The sequence below is a fragment of the Ictidomys tridecemlineatus genome, chromosome 1, assembly GCF_052094955.1.
Source record: "Ictidomys tridecemlineatus isolate mIctTri1 chromosome 1, mIctTri1.hap1, whole genome shotgun sequence".
Taxonomy (NCBI): Eukaryota; Metazoa; Chordata; class Mammalia; order Rodentia; family Sciuridae; genus Ictidomys; species Ictidomys tridecemlineatus.
In genome coordinates, this window is record NC_135477.1 from 93,080,314 (window position 1) to 93,101,927 (window position 21,614).

At 38.7% G+C, this 21,614-nt stretch overlaps 1 protein-coding gene and 1 long non-coding RNA gene across 4 annotated transcripts in view; one reads left to right on the forward strand and one right to left on the reverse strand.

Annotated features, from left to right (window-relative positions):
* The first annotated feature begins 222 nt into the window (after positions 1–222).
* Positions 223–21,614, forward strand: part of Vcan (versican) — a 103,180-nt gene continuing 81,788 nt past the window's right edge. Inside the window, exons 1-3 of one of the 3 annotated variants that reach the window (XM_040271749.2) lie at positions 223–743; positions 12,913–12,988; positions 19,355–19,729. In XM_040271749.2, the coding sequence (XP_040127683.2) occupies positions 12,919–12,988; positions 19,355–19,729 (445 nt within the window). In that variant the 5' untranslated portion in view covers positions 223–743; positions 12,913–12,918. The remainder of the gene's footprint in view (positions 744–12,912; positions 12,989–19,354; positions 19,730–21,614) is intronic. The other 2 variants (XM_005315662.5, XM_040271750.2) reach the window with 2 other exon arrangements.
* Positions 839–3,361, reverse strand: LOC144366354 (uncharacterized). The gene is made up of 2 exons (XR_013425421.1): positions 3,219–3,361; positions 839–1,968 (listed from the first exon to the last, which is right to left on the reverse strand). It is a non-coding gene; the product is annotated as an uncharacterized LOC144366354 (long non-coding RNA).

Here is a 21,614-nt window from a genome sequence, read left to right on the forward strand (position 1 = left end):
GGGAAGGATTGACCATATTCAATGGTTTTGTGTTTGCCTACCCTTCAAAAGCCTGGGGGCTCCTTTCCCCTAATTCAGGACTGGCAGCATGGGGGGCGGGGAAGTGGGGGTGGGGAAGGGGTGGGAAGGCAGTGGTTTCCGCGAGCACGATGTTACTGAGTGAGTCGCTGAATGGGGAGCGCTGCTGTCCCCAAGCCGATTGGTACTTCTCCTCAGGAAGAAACGCTGAGAAGTGGGAGTGCCTGGGGAGGGAGGCAGGCGGTCCCTACCACAGGCGCGGAGCACTGCCTTTCCGCCCCTCCGCCTGCTTTCCTAGCCTGGGCTCTTAGGAGTGGTTGAAGCTGCGGAGCGCTTCTGGAGCCTGTGAATGAACCCTCCTCCTCTCCCTCCTCCTTCTCCTTGCTGAGTCTCCTCCTCGGCGCTGACGGTACAGTGATATAATGATGATGGGTGTCACAACCCGCATTTGAACTTGCAGGCGAGCTGCCCCGAGCCTTTCTGGGGAAGAACTCCAGGAGCGCGGGCGCAACAGCCGCGAACATTAGGTGCTGTGGACAGGCGCTGGGACCGGGATTTGCGGCCAGCCCCGCATCCTCCCTCATCCTTCAGCAACGTCCCGCACCCTCCACACCCTTCCCCAGGCCACCACGCTTCCTATGTGACTCTCACGGGCAACGCCGAGTCCATTTGCACAGCGCTGCGGTGAATTTTTTACCCAAACTGCAAAAAAACCGCCTTTCAAGGTAATCACGTTTCTTTTGTTCCCCCTTTAAAAGAAACTTATAGGAGGGAGAAAAAAAAAAAAAGGCTTCAGCTCAGAAAAAGGTGGTACATTGCAGTTGGTAGAAGGATTTAATTAAGGCAAAGAAAAGTAGCTGTAACGTAAAGTTAAGGAAATATTTGCACTTAAAAATTCAGGTAACTTTCAAAGGGATTTTTGGAGACAAAAATACAGAGGGACCTTGGTGCCGAAAAGATCCAGACAAAAGAAACCCCGGGTGGGGTGGAGGTAGTAGGACTAACGGAACTGGGGGAAGGGATTTGTAGAGAAATCCTGGAAAAGTCGTGGTATCTCGAGCTGGAAGGAGGGGAGGGACCCCTGGCACCTTGATTTTGTCTTTGTTGTTAACCAGCTTGAGGCAAAAGTTTGAATGGGGGCTCCCGAGACTTGCCCACGTACAAGTCCCTGAAGCCACCTTCGTGCAGACCACCTGGTTTCCTGGTCCCTGGTGTGTGGTCAGTGCTTGCCGTTCCTGGAAAGCCACTTCTGGGCAGCTCCTGACAGTGCAACCTTATGCCTTCGCAGCCCGGGACCTGCGCGGACGTGACCCCCTCAGCCGCAGGCAGTATGGGAGGGGGGCTGACCCGGGAGGTCTGGGGTCCAGGGTTGAGTCTCTTTGACGACTTGGGGGATGTCACAGTTCTCTCCCGAAGACCTTGTGTTCTTTTGTCCTGCGCGCGGTGCTCCGGGGCCAGCGGGGAAGGAGAAGGAGATGGGGGTGGGGTTCTTGGAGCACCGCGGGGATCTCGGAGGCTCCTGGGCGGGAAAGCTTGCTCAGAACCCGCAGGTATAGGCAGGGATTTTTTTCTCACCCTTAGGAGAGAAATGGGAGTTGTCGCTCCAGTCTGTATAAGCAAACCAGCGCCCAGGGCTCTCTCTAGACAAAGGTGGCGCGGGGTCCCAAATCAGGGGCCTCTGGTTCCAGCCTTCTCTCCCAGATTACAGCAGTTCTCGGTTCCCTTCCATATCCCCACCCCCTCCCAGTAAAGTTGAGCAACTTTACTGGCGGGTGGAATGGCTGCGGAGTGTGTGTGTCGGAAGTCCCAGGGGACGCCCTCCGCTGCAGGGTCCCATAGCCCTGCGGAGGCGTGGGTGCTGCAGAGAGACTTCCTTGAGGCGAGCAGACCAGGGGCAATCTGTTGTCCCGGCTCGCTGGGTCATCGGGCGTAGAGCGGTCAAAGTGTTAGCTATGGGGAACGGGGTAGGAAAATAGTGTCAGAGCCTAAACTATTTGCTCTCAGGTCCAGCTGTGTCTCGGCAAGTCCTGCGGGTCCCTGGGAAATTCTGAGGGAGGGGGAAGCCTAACGCGCGCCTGAAAAGCTGTACCACCGGGCACACACCCACAGCAGAAAGACCATCTCGTGGCGCGTTCCCTTCTCATCTTTGTGTCTCCCTTTCTGTCTCCATCTTCTTTAACTGCCTTCGCCTCTCCCAGCCTGTGCTCGATCTCACTCCTGCGTCCCCTCCCCCACGACTGACAAATGAATGGCTAGTGTGAAATCTCAGCCTTCTCTGTCCGAGGAGGCAGGCAGGGAGGGCGGAGCGAGGAAGGCGGTGCGCTCCCTCGGATCTGCCCCCAGCTCAGTGTTTCGGACTTGCAAAACCCAGATGTCTAGGAATGGGGAGTTTTTGGCGGATGTGGGCGCCCCCTGATGGAGAAGTCTAGCACAAGTGGAGAAGGGGCGCTTCCCAAAGCAAGAGAACCGAGCCGACTTCACAACCTTATGTTCAAGGATAGAAGGCACTCGCTTTCCCTTTCGTAATTTTCTACTTCAGAATCCGCGTCGTAAATCTAGGGGTTTCGAAAAGTTGAAAGAACAGAGTTTTGTCTTTCAAGGTGCACAGGAGCCTTTTCCAAGAGTTTGCTGGGCTGCACGCAGAGCTCGGAGTCCAGTCTGCCGCTTAGACTAACACAACGCCAAGGACAGATCTAGGTTTAGGGGTTCTAGACGCACAATCTTGGGTATCTTCAAGAAAGATAATAAAGTACAGAATACCTACTTTTACAAATTTGAGCGAGGCCCATGACTACTTGAAACCAATGCTAAGGCCCCGCCCCAGGATATTGCAAAAGGAGGACCCATAATCTAAATCTTAAATTCTTCAGCTTCAGGACGCACGTTACACATGGAAATTGAGAAGTCGGGAGCCTGGAGGAAAAAGAAAGGAAAGGAAGGGGAGGGGAAGGAAATGGGACAATGAAGGGAAGGAGGAAAAGAAAGGAATGGACATGGGGTAGTGAACGCAAACGCCCGAGAACCGAAAGAACTCCTTTTAAGATTTTTGACCAAATTTCGCTTTTTCACGCTCACAAACGATAACAAATGCATCTGGAGAGGCGTGCTGAGATGGAAGGGTGAGAAGGAACTTAATGAGCCAAGGTGGTCCAGCTCCACCTACAGGAGCTGGGGCTGGGCTGTGGGCAGCCTTCACTTACTCAGCCCGCGAGGGGGAGGAACCGCGCCAGACACTCCCCTCAGCACCGGGTTTCGCCAGCCGCCACGTGGGCTGGAGCTTCAGCTCTGGGCCTGAGACGGGTGTGACTTCCTGGGCTCGGAGACAGCTGCACAGCCGCACCGGCAGTCAATTCAGCCCGATTACCCTGGTTACAGCGGCCAATGGGGGCGGGACGAAGCTGGACCCGGGCAGGACAGAGGAAGGCGGGGCCGTGGTCTAGCAGAGTGCAGGGAGGCCGCGCACCCAGCGCTCCCGGCCGGCTGAGCGTCTGCAGCTGGAGCAAACCCAACTTCTATTCAAATGGCGCTAAACTTTTATTAAGAGACTATTTAAGTTCTTTTTTCTCCTTTTCGTCTTGCTTCTTAGGAGTGTTAGGAAAAATGCAGAGTGGCTTTTTCTTTTTCTTTTCTTTTTTTTTTTTTTGCATTGAGACGAGGAAGAGGTGAAGATGTGTTCCAAGCCAACTCTTTTTATTTTTATTTTGGCACAAAAATGAGACGAGAGGAGCTTATCATGTACTCTATTATATTAGTTTTTAAATACATTCGAGTCTGTCTAAAGAACACTTTTAGTCAATTACAAGATTAATCACGTTCCAGACTGTCAAAGGACAAACAGAATTGCATGGGGGCAAACATTAAAGGGTTGTGAGTGTAACTGAGGTCCTTGTGCATCAATCAGGAGCCTTAGAGTGGGTCAGGACCACGTATGAGTTCAGAACAAATGACTGAAGGAGAGACCTAGGAGAAAGTGGCGTAGACTAGATGCTGCTAAAGTTGCATTTTAAATTCGCCTAGTTCTTCTATTTCGGAAAAACTGTTTTAATGGTCTCTCCTATCACCTTAAATTCTGTAACGAATTGATCCACTTTCCTTTTGTTTCCTTCTAAAAACTGTAACCTAAGTTGTTTTAGGTGCTGCTTGGCAATTGTACAAAGCCTGTTGTGAAAATAATCATATAAAGTCCTAAAATAAGATATTGTGAGATTAATATAATAGGAAAGCAGGAAGGCACCATGGAAGCCACAATTAGTTTTCTGAGTTAGAATCCATTTCCAGTTTGGGGAATAAGTAACTTTGAAACCTAAGTACAGAGTATCAAAGAGGTCTTAAAGAGTCTAGCTTCTAGTTCTAATCTTTAAGAAAGGAATATTTTATAATTGTATATACCTGTCCCCAGTGTTCCAATAGAATCCAAAGGATTGAGCCATTGCTTCCTCCAACAGGAAGTCTCCAGTCCTTAATCTTGTGGGTGGTGGAAAGAGGGATAAGATATAAGACAATCACTTAGGATTTATGTAAGAGTTCAAAGTATAATTTTTCTTGATAGACTAAAACAATTAAAATTCTTCCTAGATTAAACTAATTGTTTTTAAAAATGAAGCTTGAAAAGAAACTTCTTAGGTTTATGTGTCTACAGATGTAGATTTCCTGTTTGTCTTTCTTTCTCCTATTTGCAAATTGAAGGGTGATATCTCTGATATTCCAAGATATCTGTATGTACGTACTAGTAAATTTTGTTTGGAAAGGATCTAAATAGCTAACTCAAAGCTGAATATAATTAATGTTAAAGATACAACCATTATTCTTTCTTTTCTTACATTATTATGGTTAAGTACTCTGTAGTTAATGATTGATCACTAATTGAACATCAGAACCTTTGAGAGCACAAAGATCAACTTAGTCTGTCTCCCACAGTCTTATAACTAAGCTGTACTTTCCTGGTGGAGTTTAAACATTTTTGTTGACTTTATTCATGGATAAACATCAATAGACAGTGTATTTTAATGGGATATTTCTCTGTGAAGGAGTAGAAACTCTCAAGACACATGGTTCTTTTGAGGAAACAATGAAAGGCTATAGTAGGTTATTTTTTCACCACCCACCTAAAGAAATCTGTTAGGACAGACAAACACTCATTGTTGGGGGTTATTTGCTCAGGTTTGAGAAAATATGCTAATTGTTGCATAGGTTTGTGCTTTACCAGAAAACACAAAGCCTGTACTCTCTCTGATTTGGAATCAGAACAAGGGAGAGTAAAGGCAAATGTCTTGGCCAAGCTCCATTTGGATTACTGAATTTTTGCCAGTTTCTTCTTGTAATCCAGACTTAGTAAATTGTATACATTAAAATATACATGTATATATGTATAAAATGTACAAACATATATGTACATGCAGTGTTTTCAGACACTGCTAAGTTCTTATCACTGAATGTGCCTCTGGTTGTCTTTCAATGGTCAGAACAAAGGATCTTTGTTTAATACATTTGCCTGTTATGTTTCCTAATATAAAAGATACAAATGTAGATCTACATTTAAATTTATTTCTATATGTATTATATATAGTAGACATCCTACTTCATTTTTCTAAGATTTTTAAGAAGTTTTTATGTCTATAAAATGAAATTACATATTTTATAATAAATACATATAACATTTAATAAATTATATATTTTTCACTATTAGATTACTGATTTGATATTACCTGAGGTACAGTAGGGTAAACATTAGCCTTGAAATCATAAAGTTTGAGTTTGACCCTCCAGTTAGGAAAAGCAAGTAAAGACAGAACTTCTGGATCTTTACTTTAAATGAATATGCATTCATAAAGATCAAAAGAGTAAATACCTATGAAGGGGCTTTGAAAAGTAAAAATCTATACAAATTTGAGATGATAATATATTGTGCCCATGAAATTCATATTGATCTAATCCTATAACCTTAATAATAACAGCATATCCAAATCAGGTGTTTTTTATTAAACAAAATGATGCAGAGAGGGACATACTGTCTAAAAATTTTTCAGTTTTATTAATCAGAAATAAAAGTTCAGAAATAGACTCAAATGGCACAGTCATTCAGTGAAAAAAAAGAATTATTCAATAAATGATTTGGGGACAAGTGGTCAACTTAAAATAAATCAATATCTATTTCTCATTCTAAAATATTTTAAAGATAAATATGAAATGTAAGGAATGATTTTTTTAAAAGAAGTTACTAAAAAACTGATTAGAGGAAGACATGGGATTTCAAAAAAAAAAAAAAAAAAAAAAAAAAAAAAGCCAGGAGGAGAAAGACCTGTCCTAAGCAAAACATAAACCCAGAAGCCAAACCAGAAAATATGATAAGTCTGATTCAATAATAATTAAGTTATCTATACAAACATAGCACATTTGGAGACAATCTGCAACACATTTAAGACAAAGGGCTAATAAATGTAGCCAGAAAGCTTAGGAACAATTAAAATAAAGGAATCTATATTTTTTAAAGGGACAAAAGTTATATACAGGTAGTGTCAAGGAGAAATAGAAATGTTTTTAATAATATGAACATATGTATAGATCCATTTATAATTAGAGTAATAAGTACCAATGTTCTGCTGTACCATTTTTTTTTCATCAGTCTGCACAGTAAAGGAAAAAAGTTTGAGAAACAAGTGTGTTTTCCAGGTTGTAGAAAAACTGAGTCTCATCAGATATTGTGGGAGTGCAAATACATTTATCTTCTCTAAAAAATAGTTTGGCAATCAACTTTTTTGATTTACCATCAAATTTTTATAAACACATATATCCTTTGACCTAACAATTCTACTGCTACATAGTATCATTTAGATATTGGTACAAATGTCCCCAAGAAGAATGGATAAAGATATACTTTGCAGCATTGTTCATTTTTCTTTTCTTGAGCCACATCCCTGGCCTTTTATTTTTATTTTTATTTTGAGACAGGGTCTTGGTAAATTGCTTAGGGCCTCACTAAGTTGTTGAGGATGGCCTTAGACTTGCAATCGTCTTGCTTCAGCCTCCTGAGCCCCTGGGATTATAGGTGTGCACCACCATGTCCACATACATTTTTTTTTTTTTTTTTAGTTGTAGATGGACACAAAAACTTTATTTTATTTATTTATTTATTTATTTTTATGTGGTGCTGAGGATTGAACCCAGCACCTCACACATGCCAGGCAAGGGCTGTACTACGAGCCACCACCCCAGCCCTGCAGCACTGTTTTTAATAGCAAAAATTTGGAAACATCTTAAAGCTTCCTTATGGAGAACTGGTTAAATAAAAGTTGTTACCATATCTATTTATGAAAATAACAGAAAAGAAATGAAAGAAATAGAAAAATAGAATGTGGTGACTTGGAGCAAGAAAGTAAAGCACAGAACTGTTTATATTGTATGCATCTAATTATGTAAAAACGGATATATATTCATCCTTTTAACAAATATTTACTGAAAATCTTAGGCACTATGGACACAGGAGTGAACAAAACATCAAAGACTGCTTTCTTGGAATTTCTATTATGATGATTAGAGAAAGGTAATTCTCAAACACATAAGTAAAATGATAACATGTGCTATAATGAAAATAGATCACTTGAAAGGTGGAGTAATAAAGGAAGCAGTTGTCAGACAGAGAACAGTGCAGGACTGAGGGACAACAATACAAAAAAGCTTAGCCAAGCCCAGGTTCAGGAATTGAGTCTCTAGTGTATGCGCTATAATGACTACTGTGACACAAATTCATGAAACTTCATGTCTAAACCACCAGATGTCTCTCTGAATTACAGCAGTTCTTCTCAAGAGAAGAGAGGAGTAATATGAAAAGCAATGCTCACTGCATCCACTTTGTGACCAAGGTACCCTAGACAATTGGTTGTCTAGGGTAACTAAGTAGCAGAATTGCAGACAAAACCTCTGTGTCTGCGTCCTGAAGTCACCCCTTGCTCAGTTGGACTTCTCTAAAATCAAGGGAGAATACTAAATATCTGTTTAATAGAGAGGCTTGGCTCTCTCTGAGGCAGCCTATTCCTGGCATGACCCTCCTCTCTGCAGACAGTTCTCGTGGACAGGAGTCCTGTTGACCTTGTCATTTTGTCTCCCAGGCAACGGAACAGTTTCAGTCATCTGTACCTTGATTGTTTGATGGCTCTTTTCTCTTCTCATTGACTTTACTGAAGTAGAAGGCTAAATATAGGCACTGGTTCTCATATCTTCCAGGTCTTTCCATGCACACAGACTTGTTATCACTAACAAACAGTGCTTACAAGACAGACACGGAAGAGCAGAAGAATGGAAATGAAGGTTGGAGTGGTGCTAAAAACAGAGAGAGTCTTTGAGAGTTTTTCACTTAAAAAGATCAAATGCAGAAGACAAACAGTATATTTTAATAATCAAGGACACAAGCATAGCCTTAAGAAAATTAGAGAACTAAAACACAGACTCTGGAGAAGAAGCAATGGGAATGTGACTCTGTGGCAGTACAAGCACTCTGACAAATTTACTAAACAGATAAATGATCATCCTTTAATTTGAGCGTTGCAAATGCCGGTGGCTACAGGGACCCTAGAGTAGAAATGGATAAGAGGCTCATTTGGGCAGTGATGACCTCAAGCACAGGGACTCAAGGGGAGAACTGCTGCAAAATTATTGCTGATGATTGGCCACTAGGAACACAGACCTAGCATTACAACATCTTTTGCTTATTCACAAAAAGAGATCAGGACCTAGCCTAAAGACAGGAAAACACTAAGTTCTTTCTTTTTTCTCTCTATTTTGGGGTGTGCGTGTGCACACCTGTGTGCAAGTGTGTGTTACTGGGGATTGAAAACAGGGGCTAACCCTTTGTTTTGAGGCAGGGTCTTGCTAAATTGCCAGACTGACCTTGAACTTGGGGTCCTCCTGCTTCAGTCCCCAGCATTGCTGGGATTAAAGGCAGGTGCCACAACACTGGGCTCTTCCCTATATATTTAATGCACTGGCTTCCCTCCTCTAGTCTTAGGGGCAGTCCTAGGGCAAGTAATGAGAATACTTGTTTTACTTGTATAGTTGAAGGACCACCCCCACCTTCAAAAAATAAAGATGCTTTTATAAGTATTAAGTATGGCCCAAAGAATTAGAATTTTGAGTATCTTTTTTTGGGTAGGAAATGAGGATGCAGAAGACCATCCTTGAATGAGGCTCACAACTTTCTCCGTTAGTTTTGTTATGAGATTTGACACTGTAGGTATTGACAAATACCAGATATAAGGTGATGGTAAATATTCAACTGGACTGAAACAAATGTATTTCAAGTATTAATTAGCCCTGTAAGAGATTATTAATTCATAAGGAATTATTGGCACCAAAACAAAGGGTCAGCTTAGTGATAGAGTGCCCCTGTCCTGAAAAGTTATTGGTCCTGAAAAAGAAATGGAACTATTGGTCATGGTCAACCAACATTCTTTAAGGATCTGCTCTGAAGGCTTTGTGGAAATATTGTGAAAATTAGAAGTTTGAATAAGATACTATTCCTGAAGCCTACTGGTCTACAGAGGAGATAAAACATATTTGTACACAATGATTCAAAGTACATATCAACAAGTTGCAGGATAATTTATTATAAGCACAAAATTGTACATTGCTATTGTATGTGACAACCTAGGTTATAATCTAGATCTTTAAATAGTTTTAATTATTAGTGATCTTAGGACAGAATTTGAACACTTGTAGAAACCCTGAATTAGAAATTTTAAAAAAATTCTCTAGTTTTAGGTGGACACAATATCTTTATTTTTATTTATATGTGGTGCTGAGGATCGAACCCTGAGCTTTGCAAGCAGCCAGGCAAGCACTCTACCACTGAGCCACAATCCCAGCCCCCCCCCCGAATTAATAATTTTAATAATAAATATTGAGTATTGAATCTACTGTGTTACTGAGCAAATATTTTATGGGATTACTTTATCAATTCTTATAATCACTTCATTAATAAGTACTAATGTTCACTCTTGAATTGCTGTAGAAATTATGCTTATAAATATAATCATTTGCGTTAAATTTGATAGTGGATGCAGGACTTGAATTCGGTGCTGTTTCATAGTGGAATCGAAATTTTAAATTATGCTTATAAAGGTTTCCTGGACAAAAGGAAAAAGGAAAAAGGGAGAACAAGTTTTCTTGTAGGCAAGTAGGAAATTATTAATTTATAAGTATAATGAAAAAAGTTTCTTATCTGGATTTAGTTAATACTCATGAAATACATTATATTTAGTAGCATTTTATGATACAACCTAAACTTTCATACTGGCTGTGAAATTGACATCTTTATTATTATTATTTTTTTCTGAAATGTAATGTCATCAAGACGCAAGTAAAATATAAACTTGTAAGCCATACCAGCTTATTGAGATGTCTTAGAGGAAATCCAAGTGTAGAAAATATGGCATTGCTCAGTTAGGATTTAACAAAGTCTATTAGTATATCCCAGTGATTATATGATAAATACAAACTCAGTAATCAAGGTGAATTTAGGATTATTAACTGTATGTTTTCTTACTGTGAATTATCAATTGATCTACAGATGGAAAATCTGAGATTTGTAGTGTAATTTGGTTTAAAAAATGTGCCTCAGGCCATAGTTAGAATTATAGAAGTTTACAATTACATTTTAGAAAGGTTCTAACTCTTATTTCAAGATACACAAGATAAAGTCAGATGTAGAATAATATTCAGAAAAAATAAATAGCTGTCATAAATTATGAAGTTGAATTGGAGCACAAATTGGACTTGGAGTCTTAGAACATTTACTTCTTTTCAATCTAGGTTTTTTTAGATCATAATTTAGTTGTTTTCTAAGGAAGGTCAAGGAAGTTATTTAGGGCATCAACTCAAATATGTGTCAGTATGTCTTCAGCTACAAATTACAAAAACCCTGATTTTATTTAAACTTCACTGGATATGTGAGTCAGCTTTCCATTACTGTAGCAAATACCTGAGATAATCACCTTGTAAAGAGAAAAGACTTTTAACTCACATTACTGGAGCCTTCAATCTTTGATTAGTTAGCCCTTTTGGTTTTAGTCCTGTGGTATGGCAGTACATGATGGTGGGAGCATGTGGCAGAGCGGAACTGCTCACCTCATGGCCAAGGGAAGAAAGAGAGAGACAGAAAGGACCAGGGTCTCATGATCCCCTTTTGTGGCATGCCCCCAATGACTTAAAGATCTACTACCAGGCCATTCCTTTAAGCCATCTGTCCCTCCCAATGACACCAAGCTGGGTCTAAGCTTTATCACTAGGCTTTGAGGGACACTAAAAATCCAAATTATAGCAAAGGGTTTAAACATAAAGAATTTATTAGCTCATATACAAGGAAGTTCAAAGGTATGGGCCACTTGAGGTCTAACACTTGAGGACTCATTGAAGCCTTGTCTTTCCTGGTTCTTTCTCAGCTTCATTCTGAGAGGCTATCACCTATACTCAGGTGTGCGAGACAGCTACAACAGTTTCAGGAGACATGTTCTTTCACGACAATGTCAGTGAAGAAAAGTGGCCATCTCTTCCTTTTTTTTTTTTTTTCTCTTCTTAAGATGGATATATCTTTCCCAGGAGTTCCCTACCCCACCCAGAGGCAGGGAATTCCTTATATTTAATCAGCCAAAATTCAACCATGTATCATTACAAAACCAAACACTGGAAAAGGAAATGAGGCCACTTATAATCTACTTAGGATATCAGAATCATCTTCTTGGAATGGGGTTTGACTTAGGCTTCTCGGAAGTACATGGCTTTACTTAGGGGGAGACACTAGAATGGAGCTGGAGTTTTGTTAGAAAAAAGAAAGAAGAATGCCTTTAAGGAAACATTCTTGGCTTCCTTGGTGGTTACTGCTCGCCTCATGGGGACTGGGAAGCAAAACAATTAGGAAAGAGAGGGGAGTTCCAGAGTCTCCTGCCAGGGTCATGCCATTGACATAAGACCTCGCACTAAGTCCTCCTCTTAAAGGTTTCTTTCAACTTCCAATTGTTCCAAACTGAGGAGCAAGCTTTTAACATGTGGGACTTTAGGAGATATTTAAGATCCAAACTATAGCAGTCCCCAACACTGGTTCTTATCCTCCTCATAATTACAGTTTCATAGAAATCCAAGCTGGGAGGGCACCATTTTAAGATCTATATATTGTCAAACATCTTCCTTAAAGTTACACAATAAGTCAGAACAGTTTCCTGGCTCTCTATGCAGGGTGTTTTCTTTCAATATTTGCTCTTGAGACTTTCAAAAAGTAGGGTCTGCTTTAAAACAGAGGGCAATCATTGTCCACTTGTGTAATCCATAGCTCCTTATATTTGTTTTTTGGTTTAACCAGCTAGAAACTCAGTGGGATCCCCTCTCTAAAACATGCACTGAAGTCTTTACTCTCTGTTTTGATATCATGTGCCTTAATCACCAATAGGTTCCTTCTCACCTTACATTCATCTTACTTTCAACATTTCTGCTCCATTTTTTCACCTTCCTCATCTTTTCTTGTTCTATGATCAACTTCCTGTTTCTAAATCGACACTGTAGTTGCTTTTCCCTCTTTGTGCCAGGTCCTAGCTGCTAGTTACTTGGCTGTGGTCTCTCTTATTCTTCCGACAGCCTACTCAGTTGTGACTGTTATTCATATTCGCACTGTTATATATCCCTGAATTGGGTTATGGGATTGTTTTGGTAACTACTGTCTTGGGTGACATTCAAATTAATAATCAGAGTATTGAGATAACTTTTCCTATTACAAGTTTCCTCCTGTTTTCACAATCCAAGAGGAGCTACTTCTTTTACTCTTATTACATACAATGAACAAATAACATGTGATTTATGGCCTGCCATGAGTCTGAATGCTTTCGATTTACTTTTTGTTTTTCTCATGTCTAGGACAAGATGTTGATAAAGATAAAAAGCATCTTATGGATGTACTCAACTTTAATAGTAACCCATGCAATGCATAAAGGTGAGTAGTGAAAATTTCTTTATTACTAACTAAAGTAAAAATTTAAATACCAGTGGGTGGAATGACAGTATGGAATCACTAGAATAAGTATTTCTTTATTTTTTAAAAAAATAAATAATCTATTTAGTGCCCCAAACTTTTGGTTAAAATTGTATTAGGCTGTAAACAGTGATTTTAAATAGATCAAAATGAAATAATGAGCAGGTTGCTAACTATCCAGATTCCTCTTGAACTGTGCAAAAAGTCTCATATGGCATTGGACATATTTTGAAATTCTAACTTCTTCAGAACTGCTTCTCAAAGACTTTTCTATACGAGAAAAGTAAACAAACAAACAAAAAGATTACCTGGAGTTGTGGTGCACACCTGTAGTCCTAGCTACTGGAGAAGCAGAGACAGGAGGATCCCTAGTTTGAGGCCAATCCGGGAAAAGATTAAAAAAGGCTGGGGGTGCTGGGGTTGTGGCTTATCAGTAGAGCACTGGCCTAGCACATGCAAGTCCCTGAGTTTGATCCTCAGCACAACATAAAAATAAATAAATAAAAAAGTGTCCAACTACAACTAAAAATAAATATTAAAAAAATAAAGGCTGGGGGTGTGGTTCAGTGTTAGAGAACTCCTGGGTTAAATCCCCATAATACATGCACGCACACACACACACACACACACACACACACACACACACACACACCAGATTTTTAAAAACTTAAGAGGCTAGAGTTTGAAAAAAGTCAAGAAGATAAAGAGAAGTTTGATAGCAAGGATTTGTCCCTACCTTCCCTCTTTTGTTTCTTTTTAAAAGGGTAACTGGGCAAGTGCATATGCACTGTTTTTCTTAGCTTAAAATTCTATATCCACATGGTTAGGGGTCCATAATCCCAAGTTCATTATTCAAAGGACATACCAAAGAATTTGAAGAAAAGACTTTCCTGCACTTCACTGACCTTCTGTCTCTGTACACTCCATACCTAACTTCCATTTCTTCTTCACGCTCCTTGCTTCAGACTTTGTAAACTAATTTGCACATGCACATACTTTTATCTTTCCTAGTTTTCCACATGTAATTCCTTTTGCTTGCTACTCCTCCTGTTTTCCATAGCTCTGCTTTAATTCATTCTTCAGTACTCAAGGTTTAGGTGTTACTCCCTCTACCATCCATGCATCCATCCCTGTGTCCATCCATTGATTCTCTCACCCACCCACTTATTTATTTACCTATGTGCAATATCTTTTGAGTACTTTTAGTTTGGAAATATTATTCCGGGTGTCTGGGGATATACCAGCAGAGAAATAATACATTGTCCTAACTTCTATTAAGCTTAATCCCCTAGGAAACAGGCAATAAGAAAATAAACTATATAAGTTTTTTACCTTTTTGTGATTGATGAAAATAGACTGAAATCATAGAGAAAGGTTTGGGTTGGGGAGAGTATTCTTTTTGAGAAAGTATCATTAAAGCTGAAATGAGAATGTTAAGGAGTAGCCAGCCATCAAGATCTGGCCCTAAGTAAGGAAGATATGTAATGTGTTTAAACAACAGAAAGGTTACTGTAGTTGGAAAACAGTGATTAAGAGGAAGGTAGGGAATATAGACAGAAATAAACAGAGGACCAGCTCTTATAAATAATAACATCTAGACTAGAATTCCCTATGAATGAGGAACTGCTTTAGTACTAATTCATTGAAACATTTATTATTAATGTATGATATACAGAAAACCAAGGGCTAAGTAACTTGTTCAAAGCCCCACACCCATTGAGTAGCTGAGCAAGGGGAAGAACCAAGGTAGTCTCAGCAGTGCATGTTCTTCTCCACTGTTAGGCTTTGTATATAGGGCATTGCAAGCTCTAGAGAAGATGTGATTTTATTCCAAGAGCAATGAGTATCTGAAGAGTGTCTTTAGCCATGAAGACATGAGTTCATAAATGTTTTTAAAATTTCATTTTTGCTGCTTCATGAATATTTGGCTAAAAAGAGCAAGAGTGGCAGCAGGAAAATTATTTAGGGGGTTATTTTGGTAGCTGGTACATGAAATAGGGTAGCTTGTGTCAGGTGGTAGTCAACACCAATGGAGAGAGGTGATTTGGGTGGGTAAAGAGGTAAAGTGATGCTAAATTGGACTCAGACCCACCAATAGAAGATGGAGTCTGGTGAGGGAGGAGAAGAATCTAGAATGCACTGAATCCTGGCATTATTTCCCTTCTTTCCCTTTCCTGTTTTTCTGCCCCCCTTTCAGGCCAACATACAAGCCTTCCTCCATCTATGTGTTTCCTTTGTACCCTGTGATATCACAACTATCACAACACATGCCACTCTGTTATTATAAGCTGTTTGAAGTAGACTATAAGCTGCAAAAGGGCTGTCATTTATCTTCTAGCAGAGGACCTGCTGCACTACCAGCACCGAAACATTTAATGTGTTGACTGAGTGAGTGAGGGATGAATGAATGAATGCCATCATGAAGGGCTCAGGCAATGAACTATCAGAGTCTAGGTTCCTCCATCTGTTAACAGTCCAAGAGTTCAAGAGCTGTCCTTTTAAAAGGCTTCAGGAAATGAAGGCGAAGGGCAACAGAGAGGAAAGGGCAACAGCATCCAGTGAAGAGAGAGGGTATATCGCAAGGGGTCTGGAAAGGGGTGGCCAGTAATGGAGGGGAAACTATAGAGGAAGTAGTAGGCAAACATCCCACCACTTAAGTTTAGACTTACAGAAAGAACTGACACAATTAAAAGCAAAATAAAACAACATACAGTGTAGCTCTTTCATAGTATTAAAAAATAGTAATAATCAACAATATCGAGTGATTTGTACATATCAGGCCCTGTACTTTGTAAACACATGATCACTATTGGGATGTAATTATCTTGAGGCTGTCTTCAGGGAATTTAATTTCTTCTTCTGAGAGGCAAAAAATTAAAAACTACAAGATATACAATATTACAGCAGTAATTTATTGAGTTGATACAAGCATGTTCTTTTGTCCTAAGGTTTTCTCTGTTTATTTCTCAGGCACTTAAGAGGTCTGGGGCAAACATTAATGAGCACCTTGTCTACTGGTTATTAGCTTTATTTTAACACACAAAGAACTCTTTGCCATAGCAATATATATCATATTAGATTATAAATGGTAGTGATCATTGATTATCTAGCATTGACCTAGTTATGGTAATATTTCTGTAATAATAAGAAATGGAGATTTGTGCACAGTCAAGAGCAAATGAGTGAGCTAGAACATAATGATGTTTATTGAGAATGATAAATTTCCATAGTCTCTACCTGACATTTATTTGGCTCAGGTCTCTCTGTGTGTAGTTGATCCAATTGTGCAGATGGAATTTACATAATCCTTACTCTGCAGAATCTACTAACAGAATGAGGGGTAATTGATAATTCATTACTTAGAGCTTTCTCTCTTACTGTACTCATTCAGGCCACAAACCATCTGGTGTGGTGGGAACAGTGAAAGTTTTTGTTAAGATTCATTTTTATTTCTTGCATTGTCAGTTTCAGACAAATCCCTGAAGGTTGCACATTAAAAAAAAAAAAAAAGATTGCATAGTCTATACAGAGTGCATGCAGAACTACTAAATTTGCTTCTTAAAATATTTAGATTTCGTAAGCTTAGGTCTTGTGACCAGTGAATTAAGACCCAAGATTTAATACACAAAATATTTGACCACACTGCTTTTTGTTAATTTTATCATTAAGATTGGGTTCTACATGACTATGTGTTTATATCTGACCAAAGCTTTTAATTTTCTTATGTCTATAAACATCCTATCTAAGCTGGATAGACCAGCTGATTCTCATGTCTGCCCTATGCACCAAAGTTGTGAAAAGAATCATAATTTATTAATAAATACTAAGAAATTAGAAGTCAATTATCCAAGACTATTTTCTAAGGACATAGATGAAAAAGAATTTCACAATTTATGCCATGATTAAAGTTCATGGTAAAGCTATTTATTTTTTCATTAAAAAGCAATATTTAATTAAAAACAGTATTTTATTTGTGGAAACTTACTATATTTTATTTGAAGTGAATAATTGATTTTCAGGAAGAAAGATAAGTTTTCCTAGAACATCTGCTGAGTGTACATTAGGAGAATTTCAAGTTACAGAATTCTCACCCCTCCTCTTCTTAGAATCCTATTGTTGACACACACACAAAAAAGATATCTTTGTTTTTCATCATCTTCCTAATTGAGTTCAAATTAAAGGAATATGAACCAGGTAGAAGTTACTCTTAGGATGTCTTCTGTGGACTTCATGGATTTGTTTAAAAGGTCATTAAATTTCCAAAAGATTTTGGTTTGCATAATAAAAAGTATAGAAGTAGGGTGAGTTTGGATACAGAACAGTAACTAAAATGAAAACTTACATGATTTAATCTAGAGTCAGGGGAAGAACCCAATAAATACCCAAACTAAGTCTTCTCCATTAGGTATAAAGAGAGCTGTGTTCTGGCTCTGATCTGGTTTCAATCAGTTTGAAGCTTGTCACTTACTCTTAGTGGGCATCCTTAGTAAGGGATTGGAACAGTTCTACTCTAAGGGTGAGCTTTATATCAGAAAATTTATTTTCTAAGTCAAGAAAATCATTAAAAATGGAACCTTGCTATTGCATTACAAAAGCAACATTTCACTTTTTTTTAATTGGTGCATTATAATTGTACATAATGGTGGGATTGGTGGTAACATACTCATACATGCACACAATATAGCAATATAATTTGGCCACTATCATTCCCCAGCATCATAATAACATTTTAAAGAGTAACTTACTGTTGCTAATAGCACATTGTGTTTTATTTTTAAATAATCTTCTTAAGTGCTTTAGTTCTGTTTGGAAAAGCTGCACATAGATTAATAAAATGATTAAAAATGTGTGGTAGCAATGACCATTATAAATTTGAGATAGATTGGGAATTTTTATAAGAAGTACACTAAATTCAATAATGTATCATTTTAGATTTATTTGTATCATATAAAAGGTTTCATAGATCAATGTTTTTAAAGTGAAATTCTAATCTTTAGCAAAAGAGACCAATTTTTTTGGAGGATATATTATCTACATAGTATCTTCCAGGAATTTTCAAAATGACTTATTCCCAACTGAATGTGCAGGGTTAACTGACAGCTGTATCACTTCTGATGTGCGTCCACACTGAGCTATGTGTCATGCATACCTTTGACCACAGTACTAGATACATATAATTTTGCTAATATGAAATAGATGAAAAAGAGTCTCATAATTTATGCCATGATTAAAGTTCATTATTTTTCTTCACCTGGAAGCTACTATTAGCTTGTTGTGGGCATTGTTTGTGCGTCAAGGACCATTTCTATTATTACCCACACATTCTAACTTAATTAACAGAGGTTAGAAGATGGGAGGAGAGCAGGAAAGAGCAGAATGAATTCCGGTAAGAGTGAAAGGACATTTCATTTTGCACGCAATGGAGTTAAATTGTAGTCAGTGTATTCTTTGTCATTAAAAGTTTAAAGACTTAAACAGAAAAATATTTTAGGAGGGTTAGGTGAACAGAGGCCAGCTTTCTCACAGGACATAATGAGAGGTCACTCAATCACTACAAAGTGATTGCAGCTGGATTTGCCATTGTAATGAAAGACTTTGGTTCAAATAGCGGACCAAAGAGAGCCCTTTAAATGTTAAATTCCCCTTTCTCCAGTCCTGTGAAGTGCTTTAGAAAAAAAAAAAATCCTCACTTCCTCCTTCAATTTTCATTTCCTCTAAGGTATTGTGGCAGTTATCTTAAACTTTTTTTTTGTTGTTGTTGTTTTCTGACCTCTGAACATAATTTTCACCTTTCAATGAGTTTTCCTAACAAGGGTCTAGTCTGTTTAGCCTTCAGGATAGATTCTAGGGATTCTGGTCCACCCCCTCCTTTCTTAATTGCTGAAATTTTTTCTTTCTTTCTCTCCCCAGCTTTTTTTCTTTTCCCTTCCCACCTCCCTTCCTCTCTTTCCTTCCTTCTGTGGTGCTGGGGGTGGAACCCAGGGCCTCATGCTTGCTAGGACCAACTCTAGCAATGAGCTACACACCCACAGCCTTATTGCTTGCTTTCCCCCACTTATTTTATCACTTTTTTCATGTTAAATGCTAATTTACAAATACTTTAAAATGACGTCTACATTTCAGTACATTAAAATGAACTTCATTAACTTCTGTCTTTGTTATAGAATATTATTTAAATTGTATGTATCTCCTTTATATAAAAATCATCTAATTAGTTCATGTATTGAAGATGTAACCACTGTAAGGGGTTCTTATCCCTTCATATATTTAATAAATTTCATTTGTGATTTTCAGGACTGTTAATGCCATATTTTCTTTTTCCTTTAGTCAAAATGGAAAAAAGCCCACCTGTTAAGGGCTCTCTGTCTGGAAAAGTCAGCCTACCTTGTCATTTTTCAACCATGCCTACCTTACCACCCAATTATAACACCAGTGAATTTCTCCGAATCAAGTGGTCTAAGATTGAAGTGGACAAAAATGGAAAAGATTTAAAGGAGACTACAGTTCTTGTAGCCCAAAATGGGAATATCAAGCTTGGTCAAGGCTACAAAGGTAGAGTGTCTGTGCCTACCCATCCGGAGGCCGTGGGCGACGCCTCCCTCACCATGGTCAAACTGCGTGCTAGCGACGCGGGCCTCTACCGATGCGATGTCATGTATGGAATTGAAGACACCCAAGACACAGTGTCTCTGACTGTGGATGGTAAGGCTTAGTGAATCATCCGAGGGTGTATATAGCATGATAACTGGTTTGGAGGTGGTGTGAGCTGGTATGCAAAAACAAATGGTTGCTTGATATCTGGAAAATACATCCATCAACACAGTAGTCCAGTTTTCAGAATAAACTGCTTTTCATTAAGAAGTCAAGGCAGGTAACGTGCAGCAACTTCACTGTTATGTAATATAGAACACTGGAAATAATGAATACCTCAAGACCTGATACACAGTCAATTATCATCACTTTGATGTTGAGACCTATCAATGATTACTTTACAAGACTATAAAAGCTGATACATTTTATTTAACTATTTGTGTATTTGTATATGCACCTATACATACATTCACAAAATTTTTCCTTTTCTCATTTTCTTAGTGTGATCATTCAAATCCTTGAGTTTGATTTTGAGAAACATAAATTTTATCTTAACTTACATTGAAGAAATAAGATATTTCATAAGTACCATGGTATATATCATGATGTTTTAAAAAGGCCAAGACTCAATAAATATTTGAATTGGATCAAAATAAGAAATCAGTGAAAATTTATTAATGTTAATGCAGCAGTTGTTATCCAAAGAGACATTTTAGTCTTACCTTCTTTCCAGTGAAGTTTATATGTCACTTGAATTTAAGATAGGAGACAAAGCAAAGAAAAATTGCTCTAATTGGGCACACACATAATGGCATAGCTCTTGAAAGCAGACTGTTTGGCACGTTATTAAGCAAAATTGTAATACCTAGACATGACGGAACACATTTTCTTCCAACCCTCCATTTCCCTATAAAATATTTACCTTTCAGAAATATATACAAAGGATTTTACTAAAACTCTTTCTTGTTTAGCCAAAAGGAAATACTTTGAATTCCCAGATGCAAAAGACTAACTTACTGAGCATCCTTTAACGTTTCCGTTTTGTAAATGCATTTTTGTATCACCCAGCTACCCACTAAATATCCTTTGCTCTTCTAAACTTTCCATCATTTATTTTAGTTAGGTAACCTAAGTTTGTACCACTCTTCTTATATATGTGCATCTATCACTTTTTAATTTCCCCAAAGGGATTTAACTACTTCCTACAATTTTTCATCATTAAAGAATTAGCAATGGATTTGCCCCTTGCCCCTCTGAAACAATGAAAATCCTCCACTTAATCCCCTTAGCCCCATGGGGTCTTCAAATTATTCCAACAATTGCAGATACTTGCATAGATCCATACTTACATAGACCCTGCCTTGGTTGAGAAGCCCCTCTTTTCCCCCTTTACCACCAATCTTCAGTACACGTGGAAGATTTTTAATTACCAAGAAAATTATTTGAAGCACTGATGACTATAAAACTAATTTAAAACCACTTAAATTCTTGCTTAGGCCTTACTGAGCATTTTAGGCTATCTCTCATACTTACCAGATTGCATCATACATACTTTTCTGACAATTTTTTGAGAGGTCTATAAAGGTACAAATTGGCATTTGGTGATTTTTTTTTGAGTCATGAAAGATTAGATACAGGAAAATGAATATTACAGCATCTACTTGATGTCTATTCAAGTCTTTTTATGTTGACATTGATCATAGGGGCTGATCTATGAGACGGCTAGTGTGTTCCACTGTAGGTACTTTATTGGCATACACTTTCCTGGAAGAGGGAGACCATCTAAGGACAGACATGTAGGAGAGTCTCACAGCTGGAAGTCAGGTTGTGGAAGAGGGACTGCTGTCAATCCCAGGAAATTGGTGGGAATAAGAGGAGGGTGGCTGATCTCATGGAAACAATTCATTTCAAACAACAAAAAGTGGTTTTAAATGACATGACTCAGTAAATTTCACTCATAACACCCAGTTGCCCCAATTTTTGTTTTCCTGTGACT